General features: G+C 38.1%; 1 protein-coding gene across 1 annotated transcript in view; it reads right to left on the minus strand.

Moving 5' to 3' along the window:
* Window positions 1-7109: 7109 nt before the first annotated feature.
* The window catches only part of GLRB (glycine receptor beta), a 48342-nt gene continuing 31764 nt past the window's right edge, over window positions 7110-23687 (minus strand). Inside the window, exons 8-10 of the mRNA XM_030449817.1 lie at window positions 22043-22195; window positions 16493-16785; window positions 7110-7406 (exon numbers count right to left, since the gene is read on the minus strand). Of these exons, the coding sequence (XP_030305677.1) occupies window positions 7110-7406; window positions 16493-16785; window positions 22043-22195 (743 nt within the window). The remainder of the gene's footprint in view (window positions 7407-16492; window positions 16786-22042; window positions 22196-23687) is intronic.

The following is a 23687-nucleotide window of genomic DNA, read 5'->3' on the forward strand; positions in this document are numbered from 1 at the left end:
TGAAGCACATCCAGGAGGGCAGTGGAAGTAGGCTGCCTGAGATGACACAATCGGACAAATATTTTAAGAATCCTACAAAGATTTTACACCCTCTGGTGGGCTGAGGATAAAAAGGATTTGTCAGAAGTGGGAGCAGCTAGCAAGCTAGACATTGTCAGAATCAGAAACTGGTGCTGGAGTGGTATTGGCCAAAACATTAGTCTTTGCAGTCAGTTTGTGTCAGTATTATGCCTCTGAAATAGCCAATCTTCAAATTAATGTTTTCCAATGAGCTGGCCCTTGGGAGTCAAAGAAACAACCAAATTATTCTGAAAGAGCAAGTGTGCCTGAGACACTGATAAATCTGTTATGACAATGTAAGGCTTAATAAACACTGCAGAATACATTTATGTAGCCTCTGGGTCAAATGCAGGCTTTAAGGTTAATAGAGAAAAGCAACATTTAAAAAAAATGTCACATGAACTACTTTTTCTCATACTCTGCTTATGAGAAGAAATACATGATTCATTACCCTTAACTCAAAAATGTAATTCATGTAGTCAGGTGCTATCCTAATAAAACAATATTCTGAGTTATACAGAAATAACTAAAATAAGATAATGTAGATGGTGGTAAAATCTGAGAAACAAAGGTCTTTTCATATATAACCATTCATCTATTCTTGAACATCAGCACTGTTTTTTCTTCATGAGCTCCGTCAGTCACAGGCACCAACTTTGCTCTCACTGGATGGAGATGAAAAGTAGAACAGCTGAAGAGAATTGCCAAGGAAATAACTCAGTCTTGATAAAAGAAGTGCTTTGTAGAACAGAAAAACAAAACAGTGCTATTGATTATCATGATGTATGCTACAGCAAAAGAAGGTGGGAACACAGGGGTTGCCTACACACAGCTTTTCCTCTCAGCAGCAGTCACGGATATTTTTTGTTGGGTTTTTTTTTTTTTCATTTTATGACATTAGAGAAGAATCCGTCTGAGTTGAAAGGTTTTGCACAGGCAGTGAGTGGTACAGCAGCTTGACCTCCTGTACTCAGGTTTCTTGAGGCTAAAAAGCTCTTGAGTTTCCTTTCTCAAGTGAAAAATGACCCCCCACTGTGGATATTCGTAGAAAGAAAAAGACACACATAACTATATCTGAAAAAAATCCACACTGCCCACTGCCACAGCCTGAAGAACTCCTCAGGTGGAGAACAGTTATCCAAAACCTTATCCTTTCTACTCCACAGTCCACATCTTCCTTTCAAATACATCACATGGCTTGTGGGATAGAAAGCAACCCATGTTTCCTTACTGCTTGTTTTTTGTCACTGCAAACCATACTTCCAGTCAATAAGGGAAAAGACTGTTAATGTTCCTGTACTCAAAGACCTGTGCTTAATGTACCTGTTGTCTCTGCATGATAGCCACTGGTGCCAGGCAGGCTTGAGGTTTAACTCAATACTCCAAAGGACAGCTGACAAGCAAGCTTGGAGGAATCAGCCTGTGCTGTTCTCCAGAGCATTTCAAGGAGTTGATGTGTTGAGAAACACTATGACGAAAAGCAATCAGTGCCCCTCAAAACCATGGTTGACCTCCACGGAGAACCTAAAAGACAAAAAAGACTTTTGTAGTCTTTCTTTCACTAATTTCTTTAGCCTCAATATTCATAGAAAAGGTTACAACCTAATATCCACTATTGGAGTTAGGGACTTTGAACAGAATCCCACATTCGATGTATACACAGGATAGTCTCAACACACAGATTCCATAGGCAACCTCATTCATGTTTAGGTGGCCAAATTCACCTCATTTTTTTGTAAGTGCATTTTGGAAAAATGAGTTTTGTTTTTGACACTGTGGGTGAACACCCTTGTGAGTTCACAAAGTTAAACATAGCAGAAATGCTCCATGTCATCCAGACCCATAGGGAGAGTATTTTATGGTGGCATCTTTCACATCACCAGTGGGAAAAAATAACTCAATTCTAGCACACAGTGTGTCATCCAGCGTACATCTACGTTTTGCAGAGAGGGGCTGATAAACACCCACACAAGCTAACTTTAACCCAACTCTCAAGTGTAAAAGCCAAGGCAGCACAAAGCTTTGTGGGGGTTAACACTGAAGTATATTTTTTCATTTCCTATGCCAGCAGGTAGGCTCCCCAGCCAGAGCTCACTGTTTCCATGGCTACGTTGCCAGTCGTCCCCAAGTCAGCTGGTTCACAGCTAATTTGGATAAGCCTGCATTAGCTGCAGACATTTCAGTGACTGCACTGTAGATATATTCATAGCAATGGAGGGTTTATCAGAAAGACTTCAAATAGCCATGAAATATTGTTGTAAATGTCTGCTGAAACTATCAGCACTGATGGAATGAGGACAGGTGCTGGGAGGTGGAGGAGCCGGCAACTTTACTGAGTAAACCAAAATGCAAGGGGGGGGGGGGTTGCAAGAAGCCCAGACTGATTGTGATTTATTTAGTACAATGGTATAAAAAAAAACCCTACAAGAAGAGTTCTATGTCTTGAAAAGATTTACGTTTTGTTTTCTGTATTTTCCATTGTTTATTCAAGTGTAGGGCTTCCTATGAAAACAACTAGTTTCTCTATCTTTCTGGCACCACAGATGATCTTAACTTTTCCTTTTTTTAGTTAGTCTTTATATAAAGACTATTTAAATGTTATAGGATACTATTTCCATAGTAAATTGTTAGTAACAAGTAGAGCAAGTAAATTGTTAGAAACAATTACTTTAAATTTTAGACACAACCCCCCCTTCCTTATTGATCCTCTCAGCATCTGAATTTCTTTTTTTGTCACATTATCTTCCCTAATCCCCAAATTAGTATGGATCAAGTGGAGTCCTATCATTCCGTTACCTGATGTACACTGCATTTGTTCTCATTTCAGCACTAGGGGATCTTTATAGCCTGAAAAATTGCTTGACATTGCATATATATTGTGCACCCTTGGAAAGAAATAATTTATTGTTATCTAATCTATGAATATCCTCAGCACAAGTAATCTAATAACCATAACAGTAAGATGCTTTAATTGAAGAAGAGTCCAGTGGTCTCAGCTGTATTATAATATCTCTTAACAGATTACCTTAACAGCTATGACAGTCTGCTTATGGAAGTTACAGTCTCTCTTCAGTGTGAGATATTTTGGAATAATCATTACTCATTAGTGCATTTCCTGAAAATGTGATGATTATACAGCCAGATTAACCTCTTTGGTTTGTGCTCACTGAAACTGCCCAAAAATGCAACATTACTACTTTCTCCTTAATGGATTATTGGATTCTGAGGATGCTCTCCCTTTACCCACACATTTCCTGATTTTGAAGAATGAAAGCTGTATGGCAATGTTTCCAAGTGGTCAATCCATGTATTTTATGTAGATATGTATGTATAGGTGTATGTCTATGTACATATACGACTATATGTACAATCCAATATACAAACCAAATATATTCCACTTACTGAAATAAACTCCTTCTTCTCCCAAAAGACAGACTGCTCACAGGCACCATCTCAGATAAAAGCTGCCAAGAAACACTACAGAGCTTCTTTTAAAACTGGCTGTCAAATAAGAGTAGAGCCAACATAAGAAAGTAAGGTATGGAGGACACCAAACAGTATATTTCACACACCCCAACAGGAAATTACTGCAAAGCAGCTGTTACATTTTTCACTTCACATCCTTACTTACTGTATAGCTTAAATTTGTGGATGCAGTTAAGCAATGAATTGATTTATCTCCACAGACATTCCTGATGCAATGCTTGGATCTGTTCTAAAATCCTGAAATAGAAAGAAATGTAAGTGGCTGTAACAATTTGAAAAAAGGAATGTGCTATTTGGATGCTACCTCTTGATGCCTTAGAGCCAAGAAAATACTGAATTTTTTTTTTTAATGGTAGAACAAAAATTGGTAGTGCTTCTTCCAGTGAACAGGAGAACTTGAAGTAAATGTCAGCTGAAACACAAATGGTTTCTCCCTCAGAAACAGATTTTTCTGTTATGTAGTTTGTTCAATCATGACTAGTTAATCTAGTTATGAATGTGTACCTCATCAGCTTCACCTTTGCTACCACATGAATGTCTTCAGTTCTACACTTTGAAATTCGTACTGCTTGACAAGCTTTTATAGCTGCCCATTGATTTTATGTCCATGTATTTTTAAGTTATTATTTTTTCCCCCTCTGTATTTTCACTGCCAAGAAACAACCTATGATAAAACTGCCTTGACAGGTTTATATTTGCACCTCGTTCTGGAAATATAAGTCAACAGGCATAATTTTACAACTAGAGGGTGCTGGAGGACCATAATGTGATACAGGATGCAAATCCCTCAGTGACCTTTAGTGGACAGAAGAAAAATAAATCAATAATTACTGCTCAGTAGGACACATTAAGATATTCTGGAGTAATACAAATACTGAAATATTATCTAGTGTAAGCAAATAGAAAATTAATACTTTATAGCTGATACTGTTTTATTTTAGATTTTGTTTCAAATTTGTTGCTAACTTTGCTTCCATCCTCAGTTTTTGTGCTGTAATAAATGAAAAGCCTTTATCTTAACAATACATATTCTTTTTGCTTCCTTTTGTGTGAGTTGGAAAGCAATTAAAGCATATTATTGATTAAATGTTTTATGATAAAACACAAAAGCCATCAAGGAAGCAGGAAAGCAAGAAGGAACAAAGATTCATTTAACAATAAAATCTATTATTGAGATTACACAGATAGAATGTGGACATTAATTACAGATAAATCATTTAATAAGAGTTCTAACAAAAAAGTCAACTTCCAAAATTCATACAATTTCCAGCACAGTGTAATTATTTTCTTGCCTTCCATTACTGTAAGAAAAAAAATACAAGTATGAGAAAAAATAATCTCTATAAATATAGCACTCTGTATGTAGAAAAATTACCCCTCCCATCCTTCCTCTCTTTGACTTTTCCTTATTGCTTCTTAGAGTCTCTGACAATTCTGTAAATACCTTCAACAGACAGAAATATTGAAACTTTGAACTAGATCTTAAAGATGTAATTTTTTTCTCCCTCCCATTCAACTTGGCTCAGTAACATCTGGCATTTCCCTTCCTTTTCCTCAGATCAGAAAGAAATCCAAAGAACAAACCATGACTGCCTGGTAAAGTGACTCCTTGAAATCTCCATGAGAAATATTCCAGGAAGCTGGCAGAAACTTCATGACCATATTCTTAAGAACAGAACTCTTCAGCCCAGACAAGAATTGTATCAACCAGGCTACTGGTCAGAAAGTGGCAGTGGTTTGAAAAAAAACCCAGGTGCTCAGAGAAACCAATGTGGGGAGCTTTAGCATCTTTTTTACATTCCCACTCGTGACTTTCTGGTTGTTCTCACTGGATGTACATGGACAACATTCACATGGTGGGTGATAACAAAGTGTTCTGATAGCCCACTTGTGGCCTGCATTGGCTCAGCACATCCTGGATGATACAGAAATGTAACACAACAAGAGGGATTGTGTCTGGTTTTGTGCTATGGAAGGTTTCACATATTTAATTCAGTCCCTTCCTAGCATGTGAGGAGCAAATAACTGGTATTTCTTTTTATGAATAGCCAGGGTAGTGAGAACCATCTTACTTTGATATTTAACTAGCTGTGGTACCCCAACTTTACAAGCAGAGACATGTTTTTCTAAAGCATGCTCTCAAACACTGAGGTCCCATCCCAATGTGTTTCCAGGGAACAAATGCCCCTTGTCCACCTACATCCCAGCAGCTTTCTTTCAGCTGTTTCACCTCATGACTTGCCCTTATGAAGGGATATACCCTGGCACCCACAGGAGACCACATGTCCTGCCCTAAACATCCTGAGAAGATCATGTTTAGTAGGCTCCATGTCACAGGGATTCCACTGGAAAATGGAGAACAGTCTCTTATGTTCTATCAGTGTCCTAACAGTCTCTTATGTCACCAGTGAGCTGGTGAGGGCAGTCACTAATTCACACATATGCATGCATATATCTCACGATATATATAAGAGCCTCAGCCCCTTAAGACTTTTGGACACATCTTCACTTCTGGTGGCTTGGTGTAAACTTTGGTCACCTGTACTACAACTGGCAAACAAAAAAAAGTATTGATAAACGAGGAATTTCATTTTGACAGGAACTGATTTGTTCAAACTGAAAGCTTTTAAGGGGATAAACAAACCAAATTGAGTAAGATGTAGCCAATGCAACAAGGCTTGACAGATGCTACAGAAGATAAGCAAGAGGGCCCAGTAATGCAAAAAAAGTGGAAGAACCTGATACTGAACTTCACCTTGTGATGTTTCTCAAAAAATCCTGATAACTTTAATCTAGAAAGTGGTCCGGGTTTTTTTTTTACATATTGTATATAGTTTACACCTAAGGAAACAGGAGTCAAAATTGGCCCAAGGTTTTATTGTCAGCATATTCTCAAACACTAAGTGTGCCTGCTTGATAGATACAATTGATTTTTTTTTTTTGGTTTTCTAAATGAGCTGATTTTACAAAATTAGTAATCCTCTGACCTTTATTTTTCACATAGACAAGACTGGCTAATTCAATGCTGCCTTTATCTTCATGTACAAAGTCTAAATAATATGAATTACAGCTTAGCTTTTCCTTCAAAGGTGCCACCTAAAATCATACAAAAACAAAATATTTTTTTTTTCCTCCTCTGGAAGTCAGCAGAAAAGCTGTTATATACTACATAAACTAGAATACTGACTTTAATAATACTTAACGTGCACATCAGTTTCATTGTCAGAAACACTTTAAATCTTTGTATGTTACTAATAACTGAAGAACATTATTCAGCTTTATAATGTAGTATGCATTGTCCTTCATATATATTCCTAAAGCAGGATGTATGCTGTACATTTATATACAATGCTTTTCAGAGCACAGACATTGCAGTTTCATGCTTTCATTCAAATTTCAGATGCCATAAGTTCAGTACAATCACATGGCATCAAAATGCAACATATTGCTTTGCAAATGCAAATAATTTCACACAGTGGCCTTCATGACTGGGGTAATGAAATGGAATATATTTTACACGTATGAAATAAATAAATAAATAAATAAATAAATATCATGAACTATCATAAATATATGGACCAGTATATGACGTTGAAGAACAAAAAGCAAAAAGGGAACAGTGCTCTTGCATAAAGATCGATTCTCTTTGCTGCTGATGGAATGACAGGCTTGGGAGGAGGAGGTTTCTTGTTGTTCTTGGCTTGAGATTTCCCAAGCCCATTGTTGACTTCTATGGGCTTCCCATAACAGTCATAATTCGACAATTCAAAATCCCTTGGCAAGCTTCCAACGATGCTGAAATCATTGGATCTCAAATCAGATTTCGAAGTGCAAACTTTTTTGCATCTGGTCTCACCAACCTATGAAATAAAGAGTGAGAGGAATCATGGTCTACTCACCGTATTTCACAAGAAAACTCAACACAGCTGCTAAAGAACAGCGCACACAAAGATACAGGAAAGTATTTGTTGATAGGGACACATTACATCAGCTTCATTTGCTGAATGGTGGCATTATAAAGTACTTAAGGAGATCAGTCAATCATATAAAGTAATCCAAACATTCACAATTGTGCACTTTCTCATGCACAAGGTGCCACATGATTTGCAACATGCTATAGTTAGACTCTTTCATTTTAAGATGATGGAAAGTGAGACAGTATTCCCATAGAGTATTTTTGGAAATTGGTTCTGTGCTGATGAACTTGCAGGACAGATACTATTCAATATTTACATTTTTCTGAGGCCTAGAAGATACAGTCAGAATTAACCCTAAAATTCAGTGTTTGATGCAACAAGTCGTTTTAGGTTCTATATAGGAGTCTGCTTAAGATCCTGTATCTCAACCTTGGGTGACCACCTTGCATGGTGAGAAGGCACTTTCTTTGTACCTGAAGTCCTTGGTGCCTCTCCAAAGACAGGTAACAAAGATGTGACACTGTTCTAAGCACTTCCCATTTATTCACTGAGGAACTGTGTAACAGGGACATCTAAATCCGACTTTGAGCCTTTCCTACAGCTCTGTTACTGCTCAACGGGATCAAGTACCACTGTGCTATGGGGTAACCCTGGGTGAATCCCTCTCTTTTACAGACTAGATAATTGTGCTGACACAGGCAATAAAAAATTAACAGAAAGTATGGTGCCATCAAACTGAAATGTTTTTTGTGAAAAAACCTCAACAGTTGCTATGTTTGCATCCTTGGATTTTATAATGTTTATATTTCAGGTGCAACAAATCTCCAGGATGAACACCCTCACACTGTTCTGGAAGGTTGGAGGAAGGTAAATCTCTCCTGAAGTTCAAATGGACTATACAGTAAAGCAGAAAAAAAAAAAAAGGAGAAAAAAAAAACAGGTTATGAAACTTAACTGCATTATTAATAATGCCATTTGTTCCCATATATAATCTGAGAGTTAGGTAGAAAAAATGTTGGTTCACAAATCAGGCTATACACATGGACAACTGACATTAACTGAAGTTTTGGTAGGTCTTCCTGGAGCCACTGAACCACTAAAACTTTGCTATTCCAAAAGTTGCCTGTGCCTCCTCCCCAGCAGCCTCTCTCTCCTCCACAATGCCTCCAGGCATTTTACTCTCAGCTTTGCCCATCTCTGGTTTTCTGCAGTCTTAGGATGACAATTTGGGATATCTGCGTCACCACATTTTGTAATTAAATTAAGTGAGCTATAGTACCAGACTTATGGACAAACGAAAAACATTCTGGAGAATATAATTATCTTCTCAATGACAACTGACAAGGTAACCTGAATAGAAAAAACTGAAGCAGTCAGGAAGAGAGATAAATTTGACTGGAGCTTTTACTCCCATCACTGACAATTCTGATTCTGGTGCAACATGGAAGAGAAGCACGAGACGACTCCCTCAGCAAAGAATGGATCCACCTCCCCACATCTGCCAGACTTGTCTTTCTCAGAAAAACAGACAATTTTGAAACCAATGAACTAAAACTGAGTGCAGGTTACACAACAAAACCAAGGTGACAAAACTAAAACAAGACACTGTTCCATGATGGTAAAGCAAAGCTGTACGTAAAAATTCCTGCAGCTGTTTCGCATTTGCCAAAGAGCTGACAGCCTGGGACAGTTCAATACTGGACAAGCCAGGCCAGCTCTCTACAAAGGTGGTGATTGAGACATGTATGAACATGATTATGTGACCCTGGGTGACATGGGGGCAGCCAGCCAGTGATCTGAGAGACTTCTTCCCATCGGGTCATACCCAGTGATATGGGTCATAAAGACACAAAACAGACTCTTGTGCAACGAAAGGTTAACTTCGAGGTCTGGGGTGCATGTTAACTGAAGAGTCACAGGAGTATTACATTTTCTCCATGGTCAAAACTAGCAAAGTTTAGTAAGGCCATTACAAGAATTATAATAATGTATGAAATTATAAACCTTTCGGATTTGCAGACTTGTAGTCCATTCCTCATACTACCAGCTATGTACTGTAAAACTCAGTGACATTCATGGTAGCCTAAGTGCTCTGATTTGCAGTGAAGAATACTCCTCCTGTTCCACCTGCAGCATCCAGAGGCTGCCACAGGTCAGGTCTCTTTCTCTTGGGGGACAGGGAACTCTGGCACTGGCTTCTACAACACCTGAGCCTAACAAGCAGAGCACTGTTTGCAGCATATTCACAAAGAGCTCTGCTCAGTTTAGTGTCACCTGGAGTACTGCTTTATCAGGGTGACACAATTTCTCTTGTAAGAGCAACCCGACCCATTTTTTTCTTTAGTTAAAGTTATATGTTACTTTTAAAAATAATTTCTTTCATTTCTCTGGCTTTGAAAATCTAACGTTTCTATTTTCTACATTCTATTTTCCACATTCTACTGCCTACACATATTTTAAAATTTCTTTTCATATATCTCTTCAACTCTCCAATATTTCTGTTGTCTTAATCTAAATTTCCTTCAGTTAACCTACAGCTTTCCCTAAACAAAGAGAGAAAATACATTCTAAAAGTAGTTTATTTGCTTTTTATTCATCTTGTCTTGGTTTGAGCTAGAAGTCTAATGATATTCCTGACACCAAAGAACCATTTCAATGGAAAACAATACCACAGGATCTTGTTTTAGGGAATTACACTGAATACTAGTAAAAAAGTAAAATGGTGTTAAATGTTACATCACCACTCTCCACATTCACTGCCCAAACTACCTGTGCCAACTTTTCCTTTAAAAACATACAGAATGAAGAAATTTTTCAATGAACTTGTTCTTCACAAACATATGCACCTTATTTCAAACCTGAATTTATTTGGCTTCAATTTTCAGTCATGAGGCATGACTAAAGTTAGTCTGATTAACTGCTGGTACTTACAGATGGTAACAAATCTAACCTAGATTTTGCATAATTCAGATGATGTAACCAGGCTGACATATGAAGCCAAGCCAAATATTCTTCTGCGTTTCTTACCTCTACATCATTACCTCTGCCAACCTAATTGAGAATCTTTTAAGTAATTATATTGTTTGATCAAATCAATAAACCCATATATAAGCTTTAATTTCACTGACCCATTTAAATTTATTAGCTAACTTGGGGCTGAATGCTGAATAATATTAGGGATAATTAATACTTATGAATAATAACTATTAGTCAACCTCCTGTTCACTATGCAATATTTTTCACTGATTGATGTCAGGCTTATGATTATTCATGTTATGCCACTTAGCATATATTAAAAGTACTGGCATGATGTTAGCTTCTTGCTATCTTTTGGAATCCTCCCAGTTTTAAATGAATTATTAAAAAAACAACATTAATGTTGCACAGCGCTCATGGTCTTCTAGATGCAACTTAAGCTGAAATATCAATTGTAAAATGTTTAACTTTAATAGCTACTGTTTAACATTCTCATTAGCTACTGCCAATAAAAGCTATTTCGTAATCTGATTGAATATATATGGCTTTTCCACAAACACAGCAGAAAATTGGTTCAATACTTTTTGCCTTTTCTTCTAATTCTTTATATTTACAGCACCTCTATTTAATATTGGATCAATATTCTTTGTACTAGTTTTGTATTCTTGCTATATATGCAAAGTAACTTCATGCTGTTTTCCATTATACTAACCACATATCCCTTTTGTTACCTACACGTATTATCTACACCTATTTTCCAGGTTTCAACTTGCATTAATTGCTATCGACTTCTCAGTGAGAAGAAAAGAGAAATGCTTAAAGCCAAGTTAGTTTTCAATTTTTGGAGAGTTTATTTTCAATTGTGTTGTTTGCTTGATTTTTAGAATTAGTATACCTCCTGGTCTGTAGCTGTTTCAAACTTTGTTAGAAAGCTCACCAGCATCATTCATATTTTTTGTTTAAATTCTTCTACCTAGATGAGAAAAAATACTTCTCAAGGTTGTGAAATCTGTCCTCTCACAGCACCAAACATACCAAGACTTGACTAAACTTGTGCAAATAGAATAAGGAAACTTTTAAACTGTTCATCCTATAATGAAGTCCTATTTATCCACCTGGATGAAGTGTAATACAAAATGCCATCATTTTGGATTCAAAAATTATTGAGAGCAGAAATGTCTGCAATTTCTAGCAAAGCTTCAAACGTGCTACAGCACTGGCAGCCTCTCAAGCTCAGCATGTGTCCCTTGGGCTGAAGTGCCTCCCTACTGTAATGCAGCATTCCCTGCCCTACAAAGCACCTCTCCTCTGCCATAAAATAATTCCTTCTGCTGACCCCAAGCAGATCTGTCACTAGGGCTGTCAATTGTGTGACAGTCTTCCATACAAGATGAAGGAGTAGTTCTAACAAACTCAGTGATTAATTTTTTTTTCCACTTGTTTTGTTCTTTTCTCTTGGCTCTTGCCATAATGATAGACATAGATCATCAATAAAGTAATGATTGTTTAGTATTAGTGTGTATTCAGACTGAGTACATTTTATGGAGAAGCTCAGCAGGAATTCACCATCACATTCCAAATATTACACTCCTTGCAAATTCTCATTACCCCACTAGTTGCGAAGTACAGTACAAAAATATTTATACATAAAACATCACAGAATCACAGGATAGCTGAGGTTGGCAGGGAGATCTCCGGAGATCATCTGGACCAACCCCCTGCTCAAAGCAGATTGCTCACGGCCTTTTTACAGTCAGGTTCTGAATTATATCCAACAATAGATATGTGAATTGCTAGAGCAGAAAGAACTTACTCTGTACCTGAAATACTGTCAGGATATATTAAAATAGCCAGTCTGTGGTTTTATGTACAACATAAAATGTATACTGGGTTTCTAGTGATTCTATAAGAGAAATCTGAGTCTGGAGTGCCAAGATCAGGTCACTATTGGTCACCACCAGTGGTCAGATAGATTGCAAATCAGTAGAGATGAGCATAACCTATATCAGGTTTCAGAGCCTAGATGTAGCTCTGACAACATCAGGCAAGCAATAGCACAAGTTCTCTTTAAAAATAACTGGGTTTAGAGCTATTATCACCACTTGCATAGCACTATTCACCCCTCATCTGAGCCATTCTTTTAGCAAATGTTCTCTCCAGTCTTCAGTACATATCAGTGGGGGCCCAGCTTCTATAAATGGGCTCGATGAAAATGTGACTTTTCAAATTGAGGGGTATTGTTACAGTTAACAGTGCAATCTCCCCCAGCAATCATGCCACCAGTGAAAGCAAAAAGAAACTGATTCATCTTCAAAACATTTGCCTTGCTGCTTGTTTTCCTCACTGTATGATGTTACATTGCTAGGAAACACATGCAAACTCTCACTGAGAAAGCCACTGCCAGCAGTTACCACCAGGTTGCATAATCTCTCTGTTCAGAACATCTCCTTGCAGCCCCTAGTAGCTAAGGGGACCAAACTGCTCTTTCTCATGGCTTCTTGCCTGTAAATACATCATCACTGCAGCTCCTAGCAAACACAGTCAATGTGCTTACGTTGAATCTTCTCTTTTTTTTTTCTTTTTTTTTTTTTTTTTTTCTGCAGATTCAGGTTGATTTTGCCAGATGGAACACTTGACTTTAATCAGAGAGTTATAGTTAAGCCCATAACCTATGGGCTTAAAATGGCATTGACATTTCAAGGGGCTTTTTTGGAGGGTGCATGAGTCATAAAGCCTGGACTTGGGGGTTTGGCATATGCTGACAACACCCAGCTTTTACGTCAGCAGTACGCAGGGTTTTGTGGAGAGGAGAAGTAGTTATGCATCCACAGAGGGCTTTCTCCATCTTTGGCTGATTCTCAGATTGTGAGCATTGTTTTCATCCTGTCATCTTCATTGTTGCTGTTGATGACTATTGGTTGCCATCACTGACTTTACTGACAGCTTTCCACTGAAAAATTACCCACCTTCAATTAGGAATAGCATCAAGCTTTTAATTCTTATGATGCACTGAAGCCCTTACCCCTTTACCCAATTCCTTGTCATAAAAAAGGAACAATAGCTGTTTGTACTTCGAAGTATTATGACATGGTTTTGTTATGCTTTGTTTTCTACTTGTATGAAACACACCAAGTTTCCAGACCAGATGCCATTTTTATCTTTCAGAAATGGAGCACACGCATGGCAGCAAATTGTTCCATAAGGGCTGGGACCCGGGGTGCATGACTGCATCACTTTCTTCCCTGCACTCCCTTTGATGCTCCCCACACCTGGGGCCTTCCACCCCAACAACTCTGCTATACTTATAACACTGTCCCCTTCTCCAAATCTCCAGCAGAGATATCACTGCTGCAATGCTGCATGGCTGCAAGAGCCAACAAGAGCATCACTTGCTGCTTGAGGAACACTGGCAACCTGGAGTCAGATCAGGGGCACTTTAAAGTGCAATAAAGTAATTTGTCTTTTTAAAGTGCATTCCCTTCTATTAGTATCAGCGCCCTTCAGTTTATGTCTTTTAATAATAAGTGCTTCATTTAAGATGGAGAAAAATTTACTAATGAATTATTAATGGTCTCTGTTTTACCCTACTTGAAGCCTTCTGCTTCCAGATCATTCATGTTGGCTTTACCTTTGAGCCCCATCTGGTCTATCCACTGCTTCAAGCCTAGCTAAGGTGAGATTTCCAGCTACACCCTCAGTCATTTTGCTTCAGTATCACCTCCTATCTGGAAAGAGAACAACCTTGAGCTCTTCTATATGAACCATGCCCATGTCAGGGATGCAGTTCCAAGTTGTCTTCTTTTTCTTCTAAAACTATACATTGAGTCATCTTAGTTTTTTCAGATACTTGTATTTGCTCTGTCCTCACACAGAGATCATACACAATTCTGATGACAAACAGCTCCTGAAGTTCTGGGACAACATTCTGACCTGGTTTTGTTTCATATTCTTTATGTCTTTCAACACAGTTTTTTTCCATTATCTGTTTCTTTATTTTTTCCCTTCCTTGCATATTTGCCATATGGCAAGTACATTTTCTACTTGGTTGTTATTGGGTCTGTATGGGAGCAATCCAAATTTTGTGGGTCAGGCCTACTTTTGGATTGGGAGCCAAAGCTACCAAAAGAAAATTAGACCTGTTTCGATTTAGGAGGCTGGATAAAAGCTGGATCACTGCCCATGAGGGGAGGTGACCACTCAGCAACATGTCCAGCTTTTGCAGCAATGAATACATATTTCCAGTATGTCTTGCTAAACAAATAGTAACTCTCTGTATAAAGATCATCAGAAGCTGTGTATGCACAGTACTCCATGTATATCCAACCTAAATTATTGTTGCAGATATTATAGATACTGGAATGTTAAAGGTCTCTGATAAAAAATTGGGAAGACTCTGAAAATTGCAGGTCAACCATGAGATGCTGGACTTGACATTGCATGATCGTGGATGGGAAACACTGCAAGAACTTGGGGGGCAGACTGAGGTCTGAATCCTAAAAACTTTCAGGCTACTACTCGACACCATTCATGGGGAAAGCTATTTAATTTTTGTGGACAATGACTCCCCTTCCTTTAAGTTTTAAAATGCACCATATGTCCAAACTTACCTGCTTGAAAAATCTTATTTAAAGATGAATGGATAGCATAGGTGGTAAGGGTTATCATTCTACTCTCCTTATGGCTATGACAATGGCATGCAGCTTAAAGGATGTACACACTAAGGCAACTCAGTAATTTAGCAATTTGGTTTTATTCACACTACTGTAAAATGTAGCTTTTTATTAATCTTGTAATTGATCAAACTGTACCCTTTCACTTGTTAAGTACGAAATAGGAATAAACAGATTTTATGCTGCTCTACTGGACTGTTGCAATTACTTTGTCACAAGAAACAGCTGAATTTGGCACTCACAAATTGCCGAATGCAAAAATACCACATTCAGTTCAGAGGAAGTAAAACTGTTCTTTCTACTCAGTTCTCATGTTGCCTGGGCCTGGGCCTGGGTTGCTCTAAGCTGAGCCTGGTTGCATACCAAAACAGCTCCCAGGAGACTCTTGTCCCAGATGAGTATTATGGTAGTCAGTGCACCACTCTGCAGCTGCTCTGGATGGTGGGTAATCAGTTATGGGACAATGTCAGGTTGATACTAGGACAGGGTTTCTGCAATTCCAGCATAAACTACTCCCTCCTTAAAAAAGCTTTAGAGTCACATTGGACACTGCCAATATTATACTTGGATCTGGCCTAATAACGCTATTTTCTACATCTAAATTACTGAATTAGTGAACTAGAAGCCAAATTTGTATTTCCTATATTTCAGCATAACATATTTTCTTCTGTAGAATAAATGTCATTTAAATATCACTCAAGACTGAGGGCAGTTGGCCTGGGATGTCAGATAACTACTGGAGCACAAAGGGGGAGTTATACAACAACCAGGAAGCATGATGGAAAACTCTTGCCTGAACTAAGGTGTACATCTCCTCTTCTTCACGTAACGTGATTTGACCAACTTACCCATGAACTCTATCTGGAAACACAAGAAATGCAGGAACTGCTTGACAGACAAACAGACCTGTCTTTTGTTTACAAATGCCAAGGCTTCTGAATCCCTGCCTTCAGAGATGCTTGACATGCAGTGTGGTGCAGCTGTGGCCATCCCGAGGAAAGCAATGAGATGAGTGTTATTTGAGTCCACTCTCAGCAAATACTGACCGAGAGTCCCATCCTCTGTATAGTTATAGCTTGACAGCTGCTATTTCTTATGAGAAAAATAGCAACTGTAAAGCTGTTTGCTGCTTTATTTACCTGAAGCTCAGCAGCAACCATGGTGCTAGGATATTAAAAGACAAATTCTTCATTTAGTAACTCTGACCCCAAATCACTAGAGACCAATCGGTCATATTCCTAAATAGTAATTACCGATAGGTTTTTAATGTCTTAATTCCTTCTAAGATTAAGCATTGATGAAAACTATTAAGACAGCAAATTACTGGAATTATGTTAAGAGAAGATAATGCTGATTTTGCATACACAGGTTCTCAGCTCCTACCTGTAAAGTGCTGATGTGGACAGGAGTCCCTGTGCCATTCACTGTGTTCTTCTTGGCAGCATTTCCACCCTTCCCTTCCGCTTGCTCTGCTTTGGCAATCTTTGCTTTTTCAGCTTCAATTCTCTTTGGATTGTTTAGCATTACCTGAACGACTGCATACTCCACCAGAGATGCAAACCCAAAGAGAAGGCAAACAATCAGCCAGACATCTAAGGCCTTCACATAAGACACTTTGGGAAGTTCGGCAGCAAGAGTGGTACATTCAGATGCCAAGCTGAGTACTGAGAAAATACCTACAGAAAAAAAAAAAAACCCCAACACGTTGATTAGAGAAAACTTACCCTTACTGATGCTGGCTGTGCTGTCTCTGAAAAAGACAACATTGAATGATGCTTTTTCTAACAGTGAATGGGACTTCATAATGTGGTTGGTTTATTTTGCAGTGGGTAGACACAATGCAGATGTCTTCAGACAACAAATAAGTTAAACTGAATAGTCATGGAGGATATTACAGTTAGTGATTAGTTATTATTAGCACCTTCATTTTATAAATGGGGAAAGAAAGAAGTATTTACTGTAGTTTTCCAGCTTGATCACACACTGCACAAATGGGAAACGGGATGTCCAGAGGCTTAGTCTACAACGTGCATCTAAGTCTGGCAAGATGGAGGAGAAATATGATACCTACATTAAAAGACTTCAAGTCCTTTAAAATAAATTTTAAGAGCTGCTGTTGTCCAAGAAACCAGAACTGTGATACAGCAGGGGAAATCCTCTGAAGGACCTGCCCACAAGTATGATATCCAAAATTTAGGTGGAGAGGAAGTTTTTCTAAAGAGTAAAACTGTACCAGCCAATTAAAAAGTCTGGGCTCCAAATTCACTGTGAAGATGAAAACACTGAGGTGACTGATGGTCTACAAGCATTCTCTAATAAATAGTAATTGAAAGTGCCTTTATGGGCCTGTGAAAGTATTAAATTTTAGTTGATTATAAATACAATCATTATTTTGCTGTTATTCATATTAGGATTTCAGTAAGAGTGATATGATAACTTATTTGATATTTATCTCCAGAGAAACTATAAAAAATTGTTACAGTCACATGATTTAAGAACATATAATCCGATGGTGTTTTATTTTGAAATGTGTGACAAATAATTAAAAAAAAAAAGATTTTTTTTTCCACTGGGATAAGAGAGAATGTGCTATGTCAGATCATAAGGACAGACCTAATACTGTACTACCAAACCTCACTGTCCACTCTGGTTTTATTTTCCTACTACTGTATCAGCAGCATTCAAGTATCAAAAAAAAAAAGATACCAAGTCAGCATCAATTAGTCTCTCTTTTTATAAATTTATTTCCACTGACCAACACCAGCTGTCTTCAGCTGAACACTAATAATGAACTGCAGTAACAGGTGCAAATTATGCTGTATTTCCTCTTAACATATAAAGGACATCTCTGCCTATGCCAACCTTTCTGTTCATTATCTGACAGTGTACTGTATCAAGTAGCATGCTATGCTTATGCTAGACTTCTGAAAGGCAGCATCCATCTGTACCCTGAATAACCAAATTAGCAAGTAGCCAATGACTGGCTCAGCGTCTTGGATATTTTTTTTTCCTACTAACTTTAAATACGTTTACTATCTTAATATGCAAATGTTATTATCATGCCTGGTACTTAGAACACATGGTCAACCACTCTGTAGAGCTTAAAATACTATCTCACACAATTTTGGATTTAATTCTAGAAAACTAACTTAAAAATTCTACTAGGTGAAGAGATTCTAGTGGTGCTTCCATCCATTTATTCAGAAGACCAACTGAGGTCACAGTAACCTGCCACTAACTTCCATTTGTCTGAATTCCGAGGATGAAAAACTCATTCGTGAAGCCTGAGAAACTTCTAGGTTTTCAAGGTAACAAAAAAGTGAAAGAAAAGCACAGAATACTCAATTAAGCAACTATTTGCTGCCAGATCAGAGTGGGGAGTGCCTTGGAGACACAAGTACCAGAGTTGTAAGTTACACCTCTGGCAGCAGCACCCAACACGGTTCAAAGCCCAGGGCTCACGCTCAGTGAGAGGAATGAATAAACTGCAAGATTACTAATTAAACAAGCAAAAAAATCCTCCCATTTTCTTTCCAGGGATTACTAAAGAGACAGGACAGAACTCCTCCCTCTACACTTGCAAAGTAAAGTGGGCTTTTTAGCTTTTTTAGCAAGTATCTCTGCATTTTTGCCTCTAGAGAGGCATCCTTCTCAATGGCAAAATTTAACTAATCAGTAAGGTTACTTAGCTCCCAGCCTAAAGCATGACTGTACAGAGCTACTGTTTTAAAAATTCTGTCTCAAGTTACACATGGAATATCAGAAAGTGCCAATCCAGCAAAGCAATTCAGCATGTGTTGCCAGATAAATAAATCTTCCTTTTTTGAATCCACTGAACTTTTGATCCCCAGCACTATCTCCGGGCAGTGAATTCCACAGGTTAATTATATACTGTATGAAACAGTATTTTCTGGTTTATATTACTGCTTTTAAAATGTCTGTTGTCATCTCACTAATTTTACTGGAAAAGGTCATATTCTATCTTTGTTATAATTTGATACCTCTAATACATTCTCTTATCTCATTAAACTTCATAAGCTTAAAGACATACTCTTGCCAATCCCTCTGCATAGCACATGTATCTTTACATCTTCCTTTGAGGCCCTACATTTGCTGCAATTTTATAAAATGAACTGAACAGAACTAAGACAGATCTGAGGACAGGAGAGGGTGGGGGCATGCCTGGCCTCAGATCCAGCTGTCCTTTGTATGTGTGGAATCTATCACTACTACTAAAAGCCTCCATGTACCCTGTTGTACCCCCCCTGCATGCTCCATGCTGCCAGGTTGCTGTGCAAGGACAGAAGTCTGAATGTACATCAGATCCCTACAACTCCAAGATCTTACTCCCTTTGGGGGTCAAACTGCAGTGAAGAAAAGAAAGGGCTTTTAACAGATGCTTGCACACTATCCACCTTTAAAGAACCAGAGAGTCCTCTGCCAGGCCCATGAAAAGGTGAAATACCAGCATTTAGTTAGAAAGAAGCAATTAGTGATATCAACTTCAAGGTTTCTTAGCCCCAACTGCCCAGGTACCAGTCTTTTGTGGACCTCCCTGCCACCAGATGATCTAAATGGATGAAATGTTACTGGGTTTGCAACTAAAGTAGTTCCTATGCAAATACTTTTGCTTCAGATATCCTTCTCCCAGAACAATTATCAGTCTACAAAGATATATTTTGAGTACTGATTTGCTAAGAATCCCCTAAATTACCTGGAAACTTCTGAGATGCCTAACCACGGGGACCAGTAGACCATTATACTTAATTCTAAGGATGACTGTATTAAGATATTCGTTAATAAATCTAAAGTAGCTTCTCATCTGATGAGACCTGTATCTAGCCATTGAGAATGTGGTGTCCATTGGCAACACTTTTTTGGGAGATTAGATGTAAACCACTTCATGCAGAAAAGTTAATCTTGTTAGATTTCAAGGCCAATTTATCTTCAGGGATGTAAATAGAAGAATTAATCTGTTGCTCCCTTGCAAAATGGAAAAACATGAATCTATTCCAGTTGCATGAATCTATCAACTTGCATTCCCAAGTACTGACTCAAGACTAAAAGATGCTCAGCTTTAGCAGTTTTTGCTTCTCTGGGGAGTCAGGAAAAGTCACATAACCAGTGAAATGTTTTGAAAAAGCATTATTTCAGAAATCCTAATACAGAAAAGACTACAGTAAGCACTTCAAATAAATGAAAAATAATAAACAACAAATAAGCATGCATGTTTAGTCACAAAGACATCCACATTACATAAATCAGCACTATTTCTCTTATAAATCTATTACATAATTAATAAGTCTGTCTGGTCAGACATTAGAGGTACAGGATTATCACAGCAGAAATACAGCTCAGATTTTGATCATACAGGAGCTCACTACATGAAAAATATTTCCAGTTTGTGTTTCTACCTTTTTAATTTAAGGCATGCTACTTTTTCCCACTCTTCTTTTCTTAAAATGTCTCACGTTTTGCATTATGGAATGCATCCTTGCTACTTTTCAAGGTAAGAGATTATATTTATTACTTTCTATAAAACTGATACAGATTGTGACTTCTCCTCAAGTAACTATTAATATTTTTAAAAGTCAAGAAAAACAAAGCTGATTTGTATTAGAAACAACCCCCTAGAGAAAGGATACATTAAATATAATTTGATAGTGTTTATGTCACACTTAATTAGAGCTATGTAGCCAACCCTGACTCTGAAGCCAAAAGTATCACTCCAGTCAGGGTTCTCCAGGATTTTTACAATTCTTAGGCTTTTTTTGCTCATTGCTTCAGTGGAGGAGGAAAAGGAACAGTAGATGACTTGAGATGGGAGAAATGGGACTCATGCCAGTGGATATGTGGACACTTTTCCACCTAGCAAAACCAAGCAGGCACCCTTCCCTCTGCAATAGGCTCTTAAGACAGCTACTCACTGCTCCAAGACTTTATGGATCACAGACATAGCCTGGTAAAATGATGTGGCAGGTCCTGACTCCCAGAGTCTCCAGTGCTTACTGACACATGGGAGGCTGCATGGGACTCAAGTCCTGTGGGGATGTAGTGGTTCAAGTGTGGATGAGAGGTTTCTGAGGAAGGCAGGGGGATGGAGGGATTCTTGCAACTGCACCCCTGGGGGCTTGAGAACAGGTATGCTGAGCCTCTTAGGACACAGAAAAGATTTGGAAAATAAGTGGAGTGCCAGGGAAAAGGGGAGCATGGGGAGGTCAGAGCAAGAGGGAGGAGAGATCATGGCATGGGGATGGGAATCCAAAAAGGAAAAGAAAGCAGAAGCCTGGCTCTGAATTTCAGAGAGCTTTTGGCATTAGTGGTTTTGGCCACCCCAGAGCTGGAGTCCCATGTACAATCCAATTAGTCAAGATAATACTGTTTTGATTAACTCTGTGTCCTACTATCTTGTAATAAATGAAGGGCCTGCCTACTGCGTTGTGCTGAGCAGCCGGGTAGCACGAGCCTGAAGTACTCTCAGGAACTGAGGCCCTAATGAAGTAAACCAAATCAGGTAACAAGGATGCTTATTTTCTTCCAGACATAATTTTTTTTCTATTACTCTTCAGAGAAACAGCCCCAAGAGGCAGAGTCTCTCTAAAGCCCTACTTATCTTCTTGGTTTCTACTGATTATTCAGATGTTCAAATCCCTGTAAGGTGCATATTGCCACAGTCTCTGCTGCATCCCTGGTATGTAAGACCAGCTTTGACTGAATGGAGAAAAGCAGAGACAGCATGCTTATCACATAAGTGCTGGAACCAGTATCTCAATGGGTTTTACATGACTAGGAATGAGGAGATTTCAGTGAAAATGATGAGTGGATAATGGAAGTGAATTTGCTCTCAATGTCCAGCATCATGTTGTCAAAGCAACTGGTAATGGCTCAATGGTGTGACACTGGACTGTGACAGTATGTATAAACACAGGTTACCCAGTGGGACTCTTGCAGCACTTGCATCAGGATTGATCCAAAATGACAGCCAGGATAGAACAACAATTAGCAGTGTAGGAGCATAAACACCCATCATGTAAAATCCAACTTGTCTTCTTAAAGTGAAGATTACTTCTACACAAGTGTAATAACCTTTAAAGAAATAAATTCATTAATGTTTACTGTGCTTTGTAGCTCAGCCTCTTCAGGTCCATATCTTCTAGGCCTTTTCTATGTATGAGCAAAAGGTCAATAACTTCATTTTCATTATAAAGGGAAATAGTACAATCTGAAAAAATAAATGTTGAAAACAGAGCTCTACATAGCTGCCAACTTTGGTCATACTCTCTGTGCTCTATAGGGCACCTTCTGACTTTTCACAGACCATCAGGACAGGCAGTTAAAGTTAAACTCCCATCTTGATGCTGTCTTCAGGATGCAGTCCAGATAAAATCAATGGGGTCCAGCAGTTGTACTGGCTTAAACTCACTTGAAACTCCTACTTATCATTAATTTGTGCAAAAGATGGAATTAAGATATATTAGTGTAAAAAGTTTAGAATGGACAGAGGCGGTCTGATTGTGACTAAGTAGATTCCCACAGTACTGAAAGCTAGTACATGTGACTTCTAAAATTCATTCAGACTTTTAAAAAAAGACTCTAAAGACACTGTTATTCTTGCAAACAAGGAATACTCTCACCAGTAAAAAAGTGAAGATCTAAATCATCCAAACATTTTTGATATCTGTTAACATGAAATCAATACAAAAATAAAACTGACAATACAGAGGTTTTGTTGGAGGCAACAGATGGATCAGGAAGTCTGATAACCAGACAAAAAATTACGTTTATATTTTTACTCAATTAGCAGAACTGGCATTTTTATGTTAATATTAACATTTTGGTATTATAATTAAGAACTTCATAAACTATTCTATCACAAGGAAAAGACATGTTATATCACAGTAATTTAAAAATTCAGATCACTCTGTATCAATAAAGGTTGTGCAAAGCTGGTTTAGAAGACAGGATCTGTCAAAAATATATGCATTCATCGTCTATATTTTCTCAATTAAGTACCATGGAATGATAAGGCATCTTGAAAGTGTTGTCTGGCATACAATAACTAAAACAACAAAGCAATAAAAGCAATTAAAGAAAATCTTCCTTGTGTAGAAGATACTATATGGGTATATCACAGATCTTTCTATCCTCTTCAGCAATCTGTTGTCTCACAAATTTCTCCTCTGTAACTTTTGAATACCTTCCAGATATATTGAGGTTTTATTTTCATAGGAGGGATGACCTTCAAAATAATTGTTTCCTTTATGCCAGAAAAGCATTCTGTATGGCTTTGTAACATCTTTCATCAAGCAGAGAATAGTATCTATTGGCCTGACCATTCAGTGTGCAAGGACCTTCCTAATTGGATCTGTCAGTAAACCACAGTTATCCTACTTGGCTGCAACATATGAATATCTTTTCTGAAGCTGGCCGCTTACATAAATGGGTACAAGCACTATAGAAACAAACCAGTGATAGTAAGATCACAAGACATCTAAGCAAAAGCAATACAAACATTTAACCTCATCTTTAACCTAGCTGTTTCTAGATTTGGTTAGTCTGAACTAATTGCATGTGACAG

Source organism: Calypte anna, chromosome 4A, assembly GCF_003957555.1.
Source record: "Calypte anna isolate BGI_N300 chromosome 4A, bCalAnn1_v1.p, whole genome shotgun sequence".
Taxonomy (NCBI): domain Eukaryota; kingdom Metazoa; phylum Chordata; class Aves; order Apodiformes; family Trochilidae; genus Calypte; species Calypte anna.